This window comes from Tarenaya hassleriana, unplaced genomic scaffold (genome assembly GCF_000463585.1).
Source record: "Tarenaya hassleriana unplaced genomic scaffold, ASM46358v1 Cleome5, whole genome shotgun sequence".
Classification (NCBI taxonomy): domain Eukaryota; kingdom Viridiplantae; phylum Streptophyta; class Magnoliopsida; order Brassicales; family Cleomaceae; genus Tarenaya; species Tarenaya hassleriana.
The window spans coordinates 3,052,803-3,066,277 of NW_010967707.1; the positions used below are offsets into that span (position 1 = coordinate 3,052,803).

General features: G+C 41.4%; 3 protein-coding genes across 3 annotated transcripts in view; 2 read left to right on the forward strand and 1 right to left on the reverse strand.

Moving 5' to 3' along the window:
- Positions 1-3,645, reverse strand: part of LOC104826558 (bifunctional purple acid phosphatase 26) — a 4,530-nt gene extending 885 nt beyond the window's left edge. Inside the window, exons 1-10 of the mRNA XM_010559313.1 lie at positions 3,518-3,645; positions 2,901-3,140; positions 2,514-2,714; positions 2,076-2,187; positions 1,705-1,931; positions 1,234-1,372; positions 893-1,113; positions 607-728; positions 364-525; positions 3-50 (exon numbers count right to left, since the gene is read on the reverse strand). Of these exons, the coding sequence (XP_010557615.1) occupies positions 3-50; positions 364-525; positions 607-728; positions 893-1,113; positions 1,234-1,372; positions 1,705-1,931; positions 2,076-2,187; positions 2,514-2,714; positions 2,901-3,071 (1,403 nt within the window). The 5' untranslated portion in view covers positions 3,072-3,140; positions 3,518-3,645. The remainder of the gene's footprint in view (positions 1-2; positions 51-363; positions 526-606; positions 729-892; positions 1,114-1,233; positions 1,373-1,704; positions 1,932-2,075; positions 2,188-2,513; positions 2,715-2,900; positions 3,141-3,517) is intronic.
- Positions 3,646-4,919: 1,274 nt separating this feature from the next.
- On the forward strand, positions 4,920-9,930 carry LOC104826559 (pyrophosphate-energized vacuolar membrane proton pump-like). Its single transcript, XM_010559314.2, has 8 exons — positions 4,920-5,349; positions 6,674-7,248; positions 7,330-7,709; positions 7,788-7,874; positions 7,968-8,298; positions 8,483-8,893; positions 9,236-9,295; positions 9,412-9,930. The coding sequence occupies exons 1-8, from the start codon at positions 5,094-5,096 to the stop codon at positions 9,616-9,618; spliced, it is 2,307 nt and encodes a 768-aa protein (XP_010557616.1). The 5' UTR covers positions 4,920-5,093; the 3' UTR covers positions 9,619-9,930.
- A 798-nt stretch (positions 9,931-10,728) lies between these two features.
- On the forward strand, positions 10,729-13,289 carry LOC104826560 (arogenate dehydrogenase 1, chloroplastic). Its single transcript, XM_010559315.2, has 2 exons — positions 10,729-11,900; positions 12,091-13,289. Exons 1-2 carry the CDS (start codon positions 10,822-10,824, stop codon positions 13,019-13,021), a joined length of 2,010 nt encoding a protein of 669 aa, XP_010557617.1. The 5' UTR covers positions 10,729-10,821; the 3' UTR covers positions 13,022-13,289.
- The last annotated feature ends 186 nt before the right edge of the window (positions 13,290-13,475 follow it).

The window sequence follows — 13,475 nt, forward strand, 5'->3', positions numbered from 1 at the left end:
CGCTCTTGATAACGTTCTTCTTCAGCTTCCTTCGCCGTGTGTTCCTTCCCCTGCATCGTCCCAAGTTTCCAACACATTACGGAATCATTGTGGTACGGATTAGTTAGTTATTTTGTCAACATACCTGGCAAAATATGTTGCAATCAGTGACAAAATTTTGTGTTTTGGTCTGAATTTAGCATATGTTAACATTGTCATTTTTTTAATATCTACCCTTGTCTTTGGGTGTACCCAAATAAATTTTATTAGTTTTATGCATTTCATATCATTTTCGGATTCGTGTACCTCAAATACCCGAACATTTTGTCGGGTAAGACCTTCGAGTACGAGGACGGGTTTTCAAATCAGGAAAAGCCTACTTACCAGTACTGGTTGTGTAATACAAATTCATCTGTCGGTACTTTCTTCCCGTCATCGTTGCGGTTCCAGTGGTAGATGGCATGAGTTCGGTTTTTGATTTCCAGAGTGGAATGCCCATAGCTAGCTTCTCGGAACGCCGAGTAATCTGGCTGTGGGTCTCTAAACCTAAGAAGCAAAAGCACAGTATAAGATATCATCCAGATTGTGATTGCCAAGACAGTGTTATGTTTTCCATATTCAACTCACCTTCCAGCTAGACCTTCTTGGTTTCCTCCATCTCCAACAGTGATATAAACAGGAGCTGACTTGTCTGGAACCGGGAATCGATCTCCACTCGATACGTTATAGCGTACATTGGAAATCCGGTACTGGAAAAGAAAAAGTTCAACGGAAGATTTGAGACTTCTTTCGTAAAGGGTAAAGAGATACCACAATAACATAGAATCAAGTAGCTCAAGCAACGATGTGGAAGTGATAAGACACAACATAGTAAAGAAAACCTGAGGGCCATTTTACAGTAAAGAGTCCATACCGATCTCTCGTAGGCATGAACATGGCCAGCAAAGATTATATCAACTTTATGTTTGACGAACCACTCCTCGAAGACTGCTCTCATGCTTTCACCCTCCATGAAATGTGCTTCGTTGCTGTTGTACAACGGGATGTGCATAAGAACTATGAGCCAAGGAGTCTTCTCTCTGTCAACCCTTTTAAGCTCTTCCCTCAGCCATTCCCATTGTGGGGTGTACTTCACTGCAGAAGTATTCGAAACTCATCAGCACTTCACAAAAGTCATGTCTCTCACTGAGAAGATGATAATATCGGGTCATTCTAATCTTAAGGCAAGATATCAGCTAGCAAGAGAAATGTTACCGAATGGAGAATAGCTGGAGAGCACGATGATATGAGCAGAAGCACGTCTGATGGCATACCAGAGGGGATTGCTACTTTTCGAGGCTAAGTAGGGTGTCGGAAAACGGTGAAGGAAATTTTTAAATGGTGTCACTTCCCCCTGCAAAAAGGTTGTAAACCTCAGAACTAACAAGACAAAGAGGTCGAATTTTTTACCTGAACACAGAAATATGAACTATAACCTAAATTACACTATTCAAGCACATGTAAGAAATCCATTTTCTCATTTAGTTGTCAGTAGAGTTCTATACAAGAATAAGCTGATAAAAAGGAAAGCGATAGCATTGCCACGACTCTAACTATTTTGGTCCCATATTCGACGCGCTAGTGAAATTTCATCCAGAATTTTTGTTATGACTCTTATACATATGCAACTGTCTATATGATCCAGGACATATGTTATATACGAGGTACTACAGAATTAGACTTTACCATGTAAGGCATGTAATCTATCTCGTGATTTCCTGTAGACCAGATCCACGGTTGGTATGCAGTACTACGCTCTACAAAACGACCCCAGCTGTCCCATCTCACTCCAACATCATTATACTGATATCTGTCGGCATAAGAAAGATCTCCGACAAATAAGACAGTTTGAGCTCCACTTTGCAAGTAATGCTCCAGTGTTGATAAAGAGTTGAATGTTTGGCCCAAATCGCCTGCAGTATGGAAATGAACACGGGTTTAACAAGAAATCTATACGCGAATAGGGTATTAAAGAAAACTGAAGAGTTTATATGACAGTTAAGTAGTTTGGTGTGTACAGTACTATTCCACTTGATGAGATTGTGGAAGGAGCATACCTATGATCCCAAACTTGTATGAAGCAAATGGATCTACTTTTGGCGGTGTTACAAACCAAAACTCCCGCGCAGAATCACCACTCCTGATCTTGTAATAGTATTTGGTGTCATACTGACCATAAACGTATACAGATTAGGAGAAAATCCCATCAAGGAACAGGAAGTTATGTAACTCACATTTGACCTAATCCATCAAACATCAACCATGACCATAAATTACCCACGTTTAGGACCATAGCTCCATATTTCATTGTTTACGCACATAATAACACACATTGTATTGCAAAACATCCATGTGGTACTAATGCATGAATTCCTCAAGTACACGCCAAATTCCTGCCTTACAATGGGTCTGAGTGATTGGCAATAAAAAGTGACACTGATTAACAAAACCACACAACTAACTAGAGTTTCTTCTTTAGTTCATCGAATTGTTACCTCAAGTCCAGCAACAAGGCACTGATGGATATACCCTGACTTGTACTTGTAAAATGTATAGTTTGTGTACGTCCCCTCAGCCGTAAAATCATATTGCCCCTGCACCGTGCCATACTGCACTTTGCTAGAACCAGGTTCATCTGGTGTCACCCATGAAACGATGACAGCCTTCCCATCATAATCCCCTTGAGTAATATGCACCTGAAGAGATCGAGAAAATAAACACCAAAGATGGAAATCCAAAGTAAGATATCTGTAGAACACCAATCAATGAGCAAAGGGTTACACAAAAACTCAAGGAAAAAAGAAACAATGTATCCCGGGATTTTTCAGTTTTCTTAGGATTAACAACAACAGGAATATGTCCCCAGGAATCGAACATTCAACCTGTTGTGGTGCATTGTAGCCCTTGGGAACTTTGAACACTTCGTGACTGAGCGGAATATCAACGGATGGCCACTCTGACCGGACAAAGGTACTCGTGATTCCGGCTTCGCCATAGCACAATAACCCCAGGAAGACGGAGAACGCTAATGTCAAACCAGTGATCCTAGCCATTGCTTTTGCCTCAGATCTCGCAAACCACGATCCGATTACTTGTCTCCGCGATTATTCCCCTATTACAATCTACAGATTCCATGGTTAATGTGTTGAATACTGTCGAAGCTAAACCATGTTTTTTCTACCATTCCGTTCAAGTATGAGTTCAAGCGGAAGAAACATAATATTCCATCAAAACATTTGCAAGTTCCTCTGACATTTCCCTAAAATCAATCTACAAAGAACACGAAAACACAATCAAAATTAGCCAAAATGAAAATTTTACACCGAAACCAACTCAGCAAATGAAGAACCAAGGATCCCGCATTTCCATTGATATCGCCGAACCCAAGAACAAAACAAATTCGTAATTCAAGCGGAAATATCCGTAGTCGAAACGGATTTCAAACAGAAGGATTACGATCTCACGACAGAAAAAAAAAATCAAAGAAAACGATTCGTACCGAAGTTGAAGACATCAATGGATGAGAGGAGTGAGAAGAGAGATTGGGAGATCCAGGATAAGATATCTATGTCTCCATCGACATGGTCATGAGCGTGGGAGCTTTTTTTTTTTTCCTCGGGCTTCGGGGTATGGGAGCACCTTTTTTTTTTAATTAACATATCTACAGGATAACTAAATGATGACGTGTCAATTTATTATTGGTTGAGGAATGCGTAGTGGCGCCTGATAGGCAGTTGACTGACAGCTTTGATCTTTCCATCCGAACTGTTATGCCTTTAGTTTTAAGCATAAACCAACCAAACTCTAAATCGACCGGTTCGATACTTGCTCCCCTGCTTTTTTCAGTTTCCGGTTTTATTTCCTTAACCGGCCGGTCTGTAAAAAGGCCCATGGGCTGATCCATTGCCTCGTAAGTCCCAAAACAAATGATAATTTTTTATTTAATATTATTTTATTTTTGTGAGGCCCAAAGCAATTGCCTTTGCTTAAAAATGTTTTTGACTCGAGAATCAAAGATTTCTAAAACAACAGTGTTTCATTTTTGGGACATTTTTTAAGGTACCTTTTTAAATGCTTCGACTCTGATCTGATAATGTAGATTCACTTTCTGATAAAAAAAATATTCGGAAATTGAATATCCCAATTATATGGATTGATTTCCAATAATACACACATAATATTTTAGATACTAATTTATTTTTTAAAATGTTAAAAATCGGATATCCAAAAATATTTGGAGAAGATTATTAAGTAAAAATTGGATAGCTATTTTAAATATTATAAAATAGATTTATCCTGTTTGTATACTTTTCAGATACGTATTACAAAAATATCTTTAATATTTGTTGATATTTATTCGGATACAATTGAGGATTTTTTTTTTTAAAAAAAAAACATTGTATTGTGGAAGGTACACATTAGCCATCGCGCATAAATGAAGACTTCTACTTGAGATTTTATAATTGTGGAAGGTACTTGAATGCGATTTGGAAGCAGATTACAAATAGGACGATTTCGATAGAAAATTTTGTCAAGTTCATTTATTTTGGCGAGGGATAACAATTTTTTATTTTTTTAATAATTTATTATTTTTGTGGTATTTACTCATTAAATTTGTTACTTTACAATATCTAATGTATTTAGAAAATAAAATTCTAAATTGGGTAAATGGTACAAACCCACACACACAAATTTCTAAATATATAATAAATTCTGTTTATTACAAGGCATGATTTTCATTTATAGTTTAGTGATCGTAAATAACCATAAATAGTGAAGGTCTCCAGTTTTCGAATTTCTAAAAATACACAAAATAGAAGAAAACTTAAAAATAAATTTCTGAAAAGGAAGAAGACCGTAGCGGATCTTAAACCCATCTTGTCACCGATCACGTGCATTCTCAACGTCTGCAACACACGCGCTTCCCTGCTCGTCTCCTTGCTATATATTCAAGCTTCCGCTGTTCTTGTAAACCTTCTCTCTCCTCATTCCTCCCTCTCTCTCTTTCTCTCTCTCGGGCTTCTTCGCGAGCGTAGTGCGCGTACAGATTCAGGTTCAGGTTTGTTTTTGAAGCTATGGGAGGTGCGATTTTGCCAGATCTCGGCACTGAGATCTTGATCCCAGTGTGCGCCGTTATCGGGATCGGTTTCGCGGCGTTTCAGTGGTTCCTCGTCTCTCAGGTGAAGCTCGTCCCCGGCGCCGCCGCGGCATCTACGAACTCCGGCGGCCGAAAAAACGGTTACGACGACTATCTCATCGAGGAGGAGGAAGGTCTCAATGACCACAACGTCGTCGTCAAGTGCGCCGAAATCCAAAATGCCATCTCTGAAGGTCGTCATTCCTGTTATTTTTTTTTCTCTGAAAATTTCGTATATGCATATACGTACATGTGCTTGCTTCTTGTTTATATATGCGCATTTCCCATTCTCTATACGCGTGTACGTGAACATGATACTCTACATATTTTGCGTTTAACTAATTGTGTTCTGCTTTATGATTTCTGGGTATTGCTTCTTTTAGCGTAAGATCTTTGCTCGAATCCGTCTCACGTATGGTCTTAGTGTTTAGTTTCTGGTTTCCTATGTGGGCATATGAATAGCGATGTGATACAGTTTCTGAATTACTTCTTTGGGTGTGTTTCGTGGCGTTTTGAGCGTAGATCTGGGTTACACTGGACGGTGTTGTTCATTTCCTGTTATTTTGGGCGTTTTTGAATTCTGATATTGTGTTTCTTATAGCTTGATGGGTGCGAATGGTGGAATTCTCGTGATCTGTGTTGTTGGATTTGGATCTGTCTACGAAATCTTGGTTTAATGTATCAAGATTGATCAACATAAGTAGATCTTGTTATAGACTTATAGTACAGGAAAAAGATTGACTCTTGCCGATTCTGTTTCTTGGAATCGTGGAGACAGGACAGTTAGATATTCAAAGTATGAGTGTTTTTGCTTAACACATGTGTCTGGTATGTATTATGATGACATAGATTCTAGGTTAGGTTTCTCATTTGATTTTTTAAGGGATCCATCTGGTTTTGTTATTCTTTTATTCTTGATTTGTCAAATCCTGGTCACCCTTTTTAATAACATACGAGATCCGGAAAGTATCAGAATCTCTCATAAAGCCGATGAATCTTTTCTCGAAATGAAGGCTGTTATTGCCGTTGATGTTGTAGTGCTCGATTTAAATGTTCTCCTATCCAAGGTTTTTTGCGAAGATTGTTGCCCTTAAATGGATTAATGATTGGTGCTTTGCAAAACTGGAGTTAAAGAAACATAAATTCCCGTGTTTACCTCATCGTAAGTTCATGTGATTTACCGAGGTGCATCTTGTCTATACCCTGAAGGTTCTATGTTTTATGTGGTTTCCAAATTTAACCTCTTCTGTAAAACAAGTACAAAGATATAAGCTTTGGGATATGGTATATGATGTTAGTGTTGACGGACATGTAGACGACGAACGAACTGTTGGAGAACAAAAGGATGATGAACATGAAGTCATCTTCAGTTAGTGCTTAATGTTCATAATAATGATATCTTGTTTATGTAGTTAGTTGCATATGCTTGATGCTTCATCTTAATATATTATGTAGTATTTTGCTGGATTGGAAATTAGGAATTTGGTTTACTAACTTTTTGATGTGCTAATGTTTCAGGGGCTTCGTCCTTCCTCTTCACCGAGTACAAGTACGTTGGCATTTTCATGGTTATTTTCGCAGCCGTGATTTTCGGAGCCCTTGCATCTGTGGAAGGATTCAGTACAAGTACTCAGCCTTGCACTTATGACAAGACTAAGAGGTGCAAGCCCGCACTTGCCACTGCTCTCTTCAGCACCATATCCTTCTTGCTCGGGGCCATCACTTCCGTGGTATCGGGATTCTTGGGTATGAAAATCGCTACTTTTGCCAACGCAAGAACCACCCTCGAGGCAAGGAAGGGTGTCGGGAAAGCTTTTATCACCGCGTTCAGATCTGGTGCCGTCATGGGTTTCCTCCTCGCCGCAAATGGCCTTCTGGTGCTCTACATTGCCATCAACGTTTTCAAGCTGTACTATGGCGATGACTGGTCTGGACTGTTCGAAGCAATCACTGGTTATGGTCTTGGAGGTTCATCCATGGCTCTCTTTGGTAGAGTTGGTGGAGGCATCTATACCAAGGCTGCTGATGTCGGTGCTGACCTTGTCGGAAAAGTTGAGAAGAACATTCCAGAAGATGACCCGAGGAACCCAGCTGTAAGTGGCAATAATCATCTGGGGACTATCAGAAGTGGTTTCTTTTGGGTTTTGTATTGAATTGGTCCTACAATTTTGCAGGTGATTGCTGACAATGTCGGTGACAATGTTGGAGACATTGCCGGTATGGGATCCGATCTCTTTGGTTCGTATGCCGAGTCATCTTGCGCTGCCCTTGTTGTTGCATCCATCTCTTCCTTTGGTGTCAACCATGAGTTTACCGCCATGCTATATCCTCTCATCATCAGTTCCGTTGGTATCATCGTATGTTTAATCACCACATTGGTCGCAACTGACTTCGTCGAGATCAAGGCGGTGAAGGAAATCGAGCCATCTTTGAAGAAGCAGCTAATTATCTCAACAGCTCTTATGACGGTTGGAATAGCGATAGTTAGTTTCATCGCTCTTCCATCTTCCTTCACAATCTTCAACTTCGGAGAACAGAAAGTTGTCAAGAACTGGTAAGCTTCCTGATTCATATCCCTTCCTATTCTCCAAGGCATTCACATCATATTTACAAAATTCCGTAAAATTTGCAGGCAGCTGTTCTTGTGTGTAGCTGTCGGTCTTTGGGCTGGGCTCATTATTGGGTTTGTAACGGAATACTACACAAGTAATGCATATAGGTAAACACACGAGCGAATACTATCATCGTGAATCAGATTGCTTCAATCTTGATCTGTTAAATCTGATCTGACCCCTCTGACCTGATATTGCAGCCCGGTGCAAGATGTTGCTGATTCATGCAGAACCGGAGCGGCCACAAATGTCATATTTGGTCTAGCTTTAGGATACAAGTCGGTTATCATCCCCATCTTTGCCATTGCAGTGAGCATCTTTGTCAGTTTCAGCTTTGCTGCAATGTATGGTATTGCAGTCGCTGCCCTCGGAATGCTTAGCACAATCGCTACAGGATTGGCCATTGATGCATACGGCCCGATCAGTGATAATGCCGGAGGAATCGCTGAAATGGCCGGAATGAGCCACAGAATCAGAGAGAGAACCGATGCTCTTGACGCTGCAGGAAACACCACTGCTGCCATCGGAAAGGTACTAGGGTTTTCGTTGGCTTCCTCAATCTATTCCGTCTTTGTGATAATCCATCAATGTTTTTGCACTATCCTGATAGATTTCTTCTTGTCTGTTTCGAAAACAAATATCTTTGGATCTATTAAACTCTCTTTTCTTATTTTTAAGTAGTTATCACCTTATTCTTGTCATCCGTTAAACGCAGGGTTTCGCCATTGGCTCGGCTGCTCTTGTTTCCCTTGCTCTCTTTGGCGCCTTTGTCAGCCGAGCTGGAATCTCCACCGTTGATGTTTTGACCCCCAAAGTCTTCATTGGTCTGCTTGTGGGAGCTATGCTTCCGTACTGGTTCTCGGCCATGACAATGAAGAGCGTAGGCAGTGCAGCTCTCAAAATGGTTGAGGAAGTTCGGAGGCAATTCAACTCAATCCCGGGACTTATGGAAGGTACGACCAAGCCTGACTATGCCACTTGCGTTAAGATATCTACTGATGCTTCCATCAAAGAGATGATCCCTCCGGGTGCCCTCGTGATGCTTACCCCTCTTATCGTCGGTTTCTTTTTCGGCGTTGAGACGCTCTCTGGTGTTCTCGCCGGTTCCCTCGTCTCAGGTGTTCAGGTAAGGGCTAAATTTCATTACAAGAGGCAAACCTTGCTATGCAATGTCATTAACGCTAGAGTTAGGCATTTTGATTTTCGGTTGGGTTATATTCAAGTTCGGGTTTTTTGGTTTTAGAAGAACTGTATCCATTTCGGTTTTATATCAGATTCGATTCGGTTTGGTTTTACTTTTTCAGGTTTAGAAAAAAAAAAACATACATATTTAGTTTTTATATTGGATTTGGTTCGGTCACGGTCATATGTGTTATTGGGTTTGAATCGTTTCGGTTTTATGTATAACCGAACCAAATGCCATCTCTAGTTATCGCAAGCTGATAAGTTCGTTTCTTTATCTCGTCAGATCGCAATTTCTGCATCTAACACCGGCGGTGCTTGGGACAACGCGAAGAAATACATCGAGGTAAACTTCTTTCGTTCTTTCCCCCCGAGCTTTGTTTTGAAAACGGGTTAACGGGGCAATAACTGGTCTCAAATTTGGATTACGATCTCCGTTTTTCGTGGCGAAAACTTCTTCAGGCGGGGGCTTCGGAGCACGCGAGATCTCTTGGACCGAAAGGATCGGAGCCTCACAAAGCCGCTGTAATCGGAGACACGATCGGAGATCCGCTCAAGGACACATCCGGTCCATCTCTCAACATCCTCATCAAGCTTATGGCCGTCGAGTCTCTCGTTTTCGCTCCCTTCTTCGCCACTCACGGCGGCTTCCTCTTCAACCTTTGGTGATAAGTCTTCTCCTCCTGAACGAAGACGCATTCTCATGTCACCATCAGATCCTATTCTTATTGTTTTTCCAGTTGAGTTTAGGTGAAAGAAATCGGTACGGAAACTTTTTCCTCAGTGAGTGATTTTATTTCTAATGAAGTTTTCAACTTTTCTCTTCTTTGAATGAAGCCGACATGAACGTATGCATGTGTTTCTTTCTTTGTCCTGTGTTCCAACTTCGGACCTGTCGCCGTTCTCGCCGAAACGCGCCTATGTGCGTTTGTGATGTGGACGGGGTACGGTCTGCGTGTGTACTTATTGCGTTTAAGCAAATTCCACGTCTGTAGTTCACCTAGTCATATTGATATTTCTTAAGTGAAATGAAAATACAGCAAAACTAAACGTTTAAATTGGAAATTTTGTTTTATTTATGCTTACTTTAAATTGAATTTTTAATATGATCGTACCATTACATGGTGAGTTTTATAAAAATATTTCGGTTCATTATTTATTTGGTGTTTGACTGTACAAAATTAGTTGGACTTATTTAATCCCAATTAATTTTATTATTAATTATTAGCAAGAAGGATACGTTGAACGTGCAATCCACCAAAAGACCGTCGAGAAATATTAAAAATGGGCAATTTCATATGATACCCCCCACTTTTCTCTTAAATGCATGAAAAATCCTTCACATTTGAATACAAACAAACCATACGGAAAACGGCGGGCATTGTTTTTTTTTTTTACAACGTCAATAAGAAATATAAGCTTTCGTGAAGGAAACAAAATATATAATTTTTCATAATCAAATATTATTTGTGACATATTTTCCATATTTTTTTTTAATTGAAACACAATAATTCCAATATCATTTCCTTTCAACGAAAATAAAGTGATTTTTTTTTGTTTTCTTTCTAATCGAAACACAGTAACTCCACATGTCCCTCTCTGTGTTCACGTCATAAAAATATTGAAAGCCAAATGGAAAGGTGGGGGTTATCTTTGTCAAATTGTCCAATACTCGGTTTTAAATACAATTAAAAGGATATTAGAGGGTCCACATGCAATTTATAGTAAAAAAGGGTAAAAAGAGAAAACTCAGGCGCCTAAAATATGGAATTGTCGTTCCCTCCGATACTTCCCGCATTAATCATCGCCGCCGCCGCCGCCGCCGTATTTCCGCCATAACCGCAGCTCCATATCCATATACATATACACACAATGATCATTCATATCTCTTCTTCGTCTTCCTCTCTTCACTTCTTCCCAATCATCAAACCTTCTCTTTCCTCCTCTCTCTCTCCTCACTCCGTCATGATCCCCTCCGCTCTCTCTTTACCCACCACCGCCGCTGCAACCACATGTCGCCTCTCCGTTGTCTCCGCCATATCTGGAGACCTATCCAGCGGTAAACCCACCAACCCTTTACGGACTCTCCGCATCGCTATCGTCGGATTCGGAAACTACGGCCAGTTCATCGCCGAAACCCTGGTTTCTCAGGGACACATCGTCTTCGCCCACTCACGATCCGATCATTCCGCCGCCGCTCGCCGCCTCGGTGTCTCCTTCTTCGCCGATCTCCACGATCTCTGCGAGCGTCACCCTGATGTCGTCATCCTCTGCACCTCCATCATCTCCACGGAACGCGTCCTCAGAGCATTTCCGTTTCAGAGACTTCGCCGGAACACGCTCTTCGTCGACGTCCTCTCCGTGAAGGAGTTCCCGAAGAATCTACTCATTGAGATCCTCCCCAACGATTTCGACGTTATCTGCACACACCCGATGTTCGGACCACAGAGTGTGAGATCCAACAATGGTTGGCGAGGTCTTCGGTTCGTGTACGAGAAAGCTCGAATCGCCGACGAGAAATCCAGAATCTCGCGGTGCGAGGATTTTCTGGGAATCTTCGAGCGTGAAGGGTGCAAGATGGTGGAGATGAGCTGCGCCGATCACGACAGGTTCGCTGCAGGGACTCAGTTCATTACACACACTGTAGGTAGGGTTTTGGAGATGCTGGAATTGCAATCTACGCCGATTAACACCAAAGGGTACGAGGCGTTGTTGGATTTGGTGGAGAACACTAGTGGGGATAGCTTCGATTTGTATTACGGATTGTTTGTATACAATAAGAACTCGCTGGAGATGTTGGAGAGGATGGATTTGGCATTCGAGGCACTACGGAAAGAGCTTTTCGGGCGGCTTCATGGTGTTGTGAGGAAGCAGCTGTTTGAGGGTGAAGATAGGAGAGTGAATATCTTTGCAAATGGTCATCCAAAGGCTGCTTCTTTGGACATGGCAAGGTATGTTTCAGCTGCGTTAATGGGGTCGTTTTGTTGCGCAATCGGTCTGGCTTTAGGATATCAGATTGTGTTCCGAAATGGACAATTGTGTTGGACAGTAAAAAGGTGCTAGGGATTAGGGGAGTACTTGCCTAGGATGCTTTGATATTGATCCTATATGACTGTCTGGAATCAATCTGTGACCTTGCAGATCGAAAGATGCTGCACCGAAGTATGAATATAATGCGGAGCTCTCGGCCGTTGTTGATGAAAGTTCAAAGCTCAAGATTGCTGTTATCGGATTTGGCAACTTTGGACAGTTTCTAGCTAAAGCAATGGTCAGACAGGGACACTCGGTCTTGGCATATTCTAGAACCGATTACACTGAAGCGGCTAAGAATCTTGGCGTCTCTTTTTTCTCTGACCTTGACGATCTGTTCGAAGAACACCCTGGAGTTATTCTTCTCTGTACTTCAATCCTTTCCACGGAAAAAGTTCTCAAGTCACTCCCGCTTCAGAGACTAAAGAGAAGCACCCTTTTTGTCGATGTGCTCTCTGTCAAAGAGTTCCCGAGGAACCTGTTTCTTCGAATTCTCCCACCCGACTTTGATATTTTGTGCACACATCCCATGTTTGGACCAGAGAGCGGTAAAAACGGGTGGAACGGTCTTTCCTTTGTGTTTGATAAGGTCAGAATCGGAAGGGATACAAGGAGAGCATCCAGGTGTGACAGATTTCTCGATATTTTTGCACGTGAAGGGTGTCGTATGGTCGAGATGTCTTGCGCTGAACATGACTGGCACGCTGCCGGATCACAGTTTATCACGCACACCACCGGAAGAGTTCTTGAGAAATTGAAGTTAGAGTCCACGCCGGTAGATACCAAGGGCTACGAAACACTGCTCAAACTGGTGGAGAACACGTCCGGGGACAGCTTCGACCTTTACTATGGGTTGTTCCTGTACAATCCAAACGCGATGGAACAACTGGAGAGGTTGGATTTGGCTTTCGAATCGCTGAAGAAGCAGCTGTTTGGGCGGCTTCATTGCCTTCTACACGAGCAACTGTTTGGAAATGACAACGAATCCCGGGTCAGGCTGGACACGACCGACCTGTCAACGAGAGCCTCTTCGCACAGCTAAATATACCCTTTTTCCGCCATGGACAAGCATTTGGTGGTGGTTCCAGGCAATAAAGACGGGTCCTTTAAGAGAAGTCATCACAAGACTGGCTTCTTAACCTTCGACTTCGTCGGTGTTTGTTGTATCATTCATCATCATCTTCTCCAATCCATTTTGTTCTTTAGAGGTGACCAATGCGAATTCATAAGTGATGTATTTGTTTGGATTCAGGGGAGATTATGATAAGAATTCAACACTGGGGTTGGTCCAAATTACCCCTTTGTTCTTAGAGGAACTATGTGTCGTCATTCGTCGGATTTTCTATTTGTTGGGTTTCAATTACTAAATTTTTTTATGCGGTTAAAAAGATTTTCGTATCTCGTTTGATTTATTGTAGATTTAGTTTTACATACAAATTTAGATTAAAAAGCCACCAAATATAATATATATATATATATATATATATATATATATA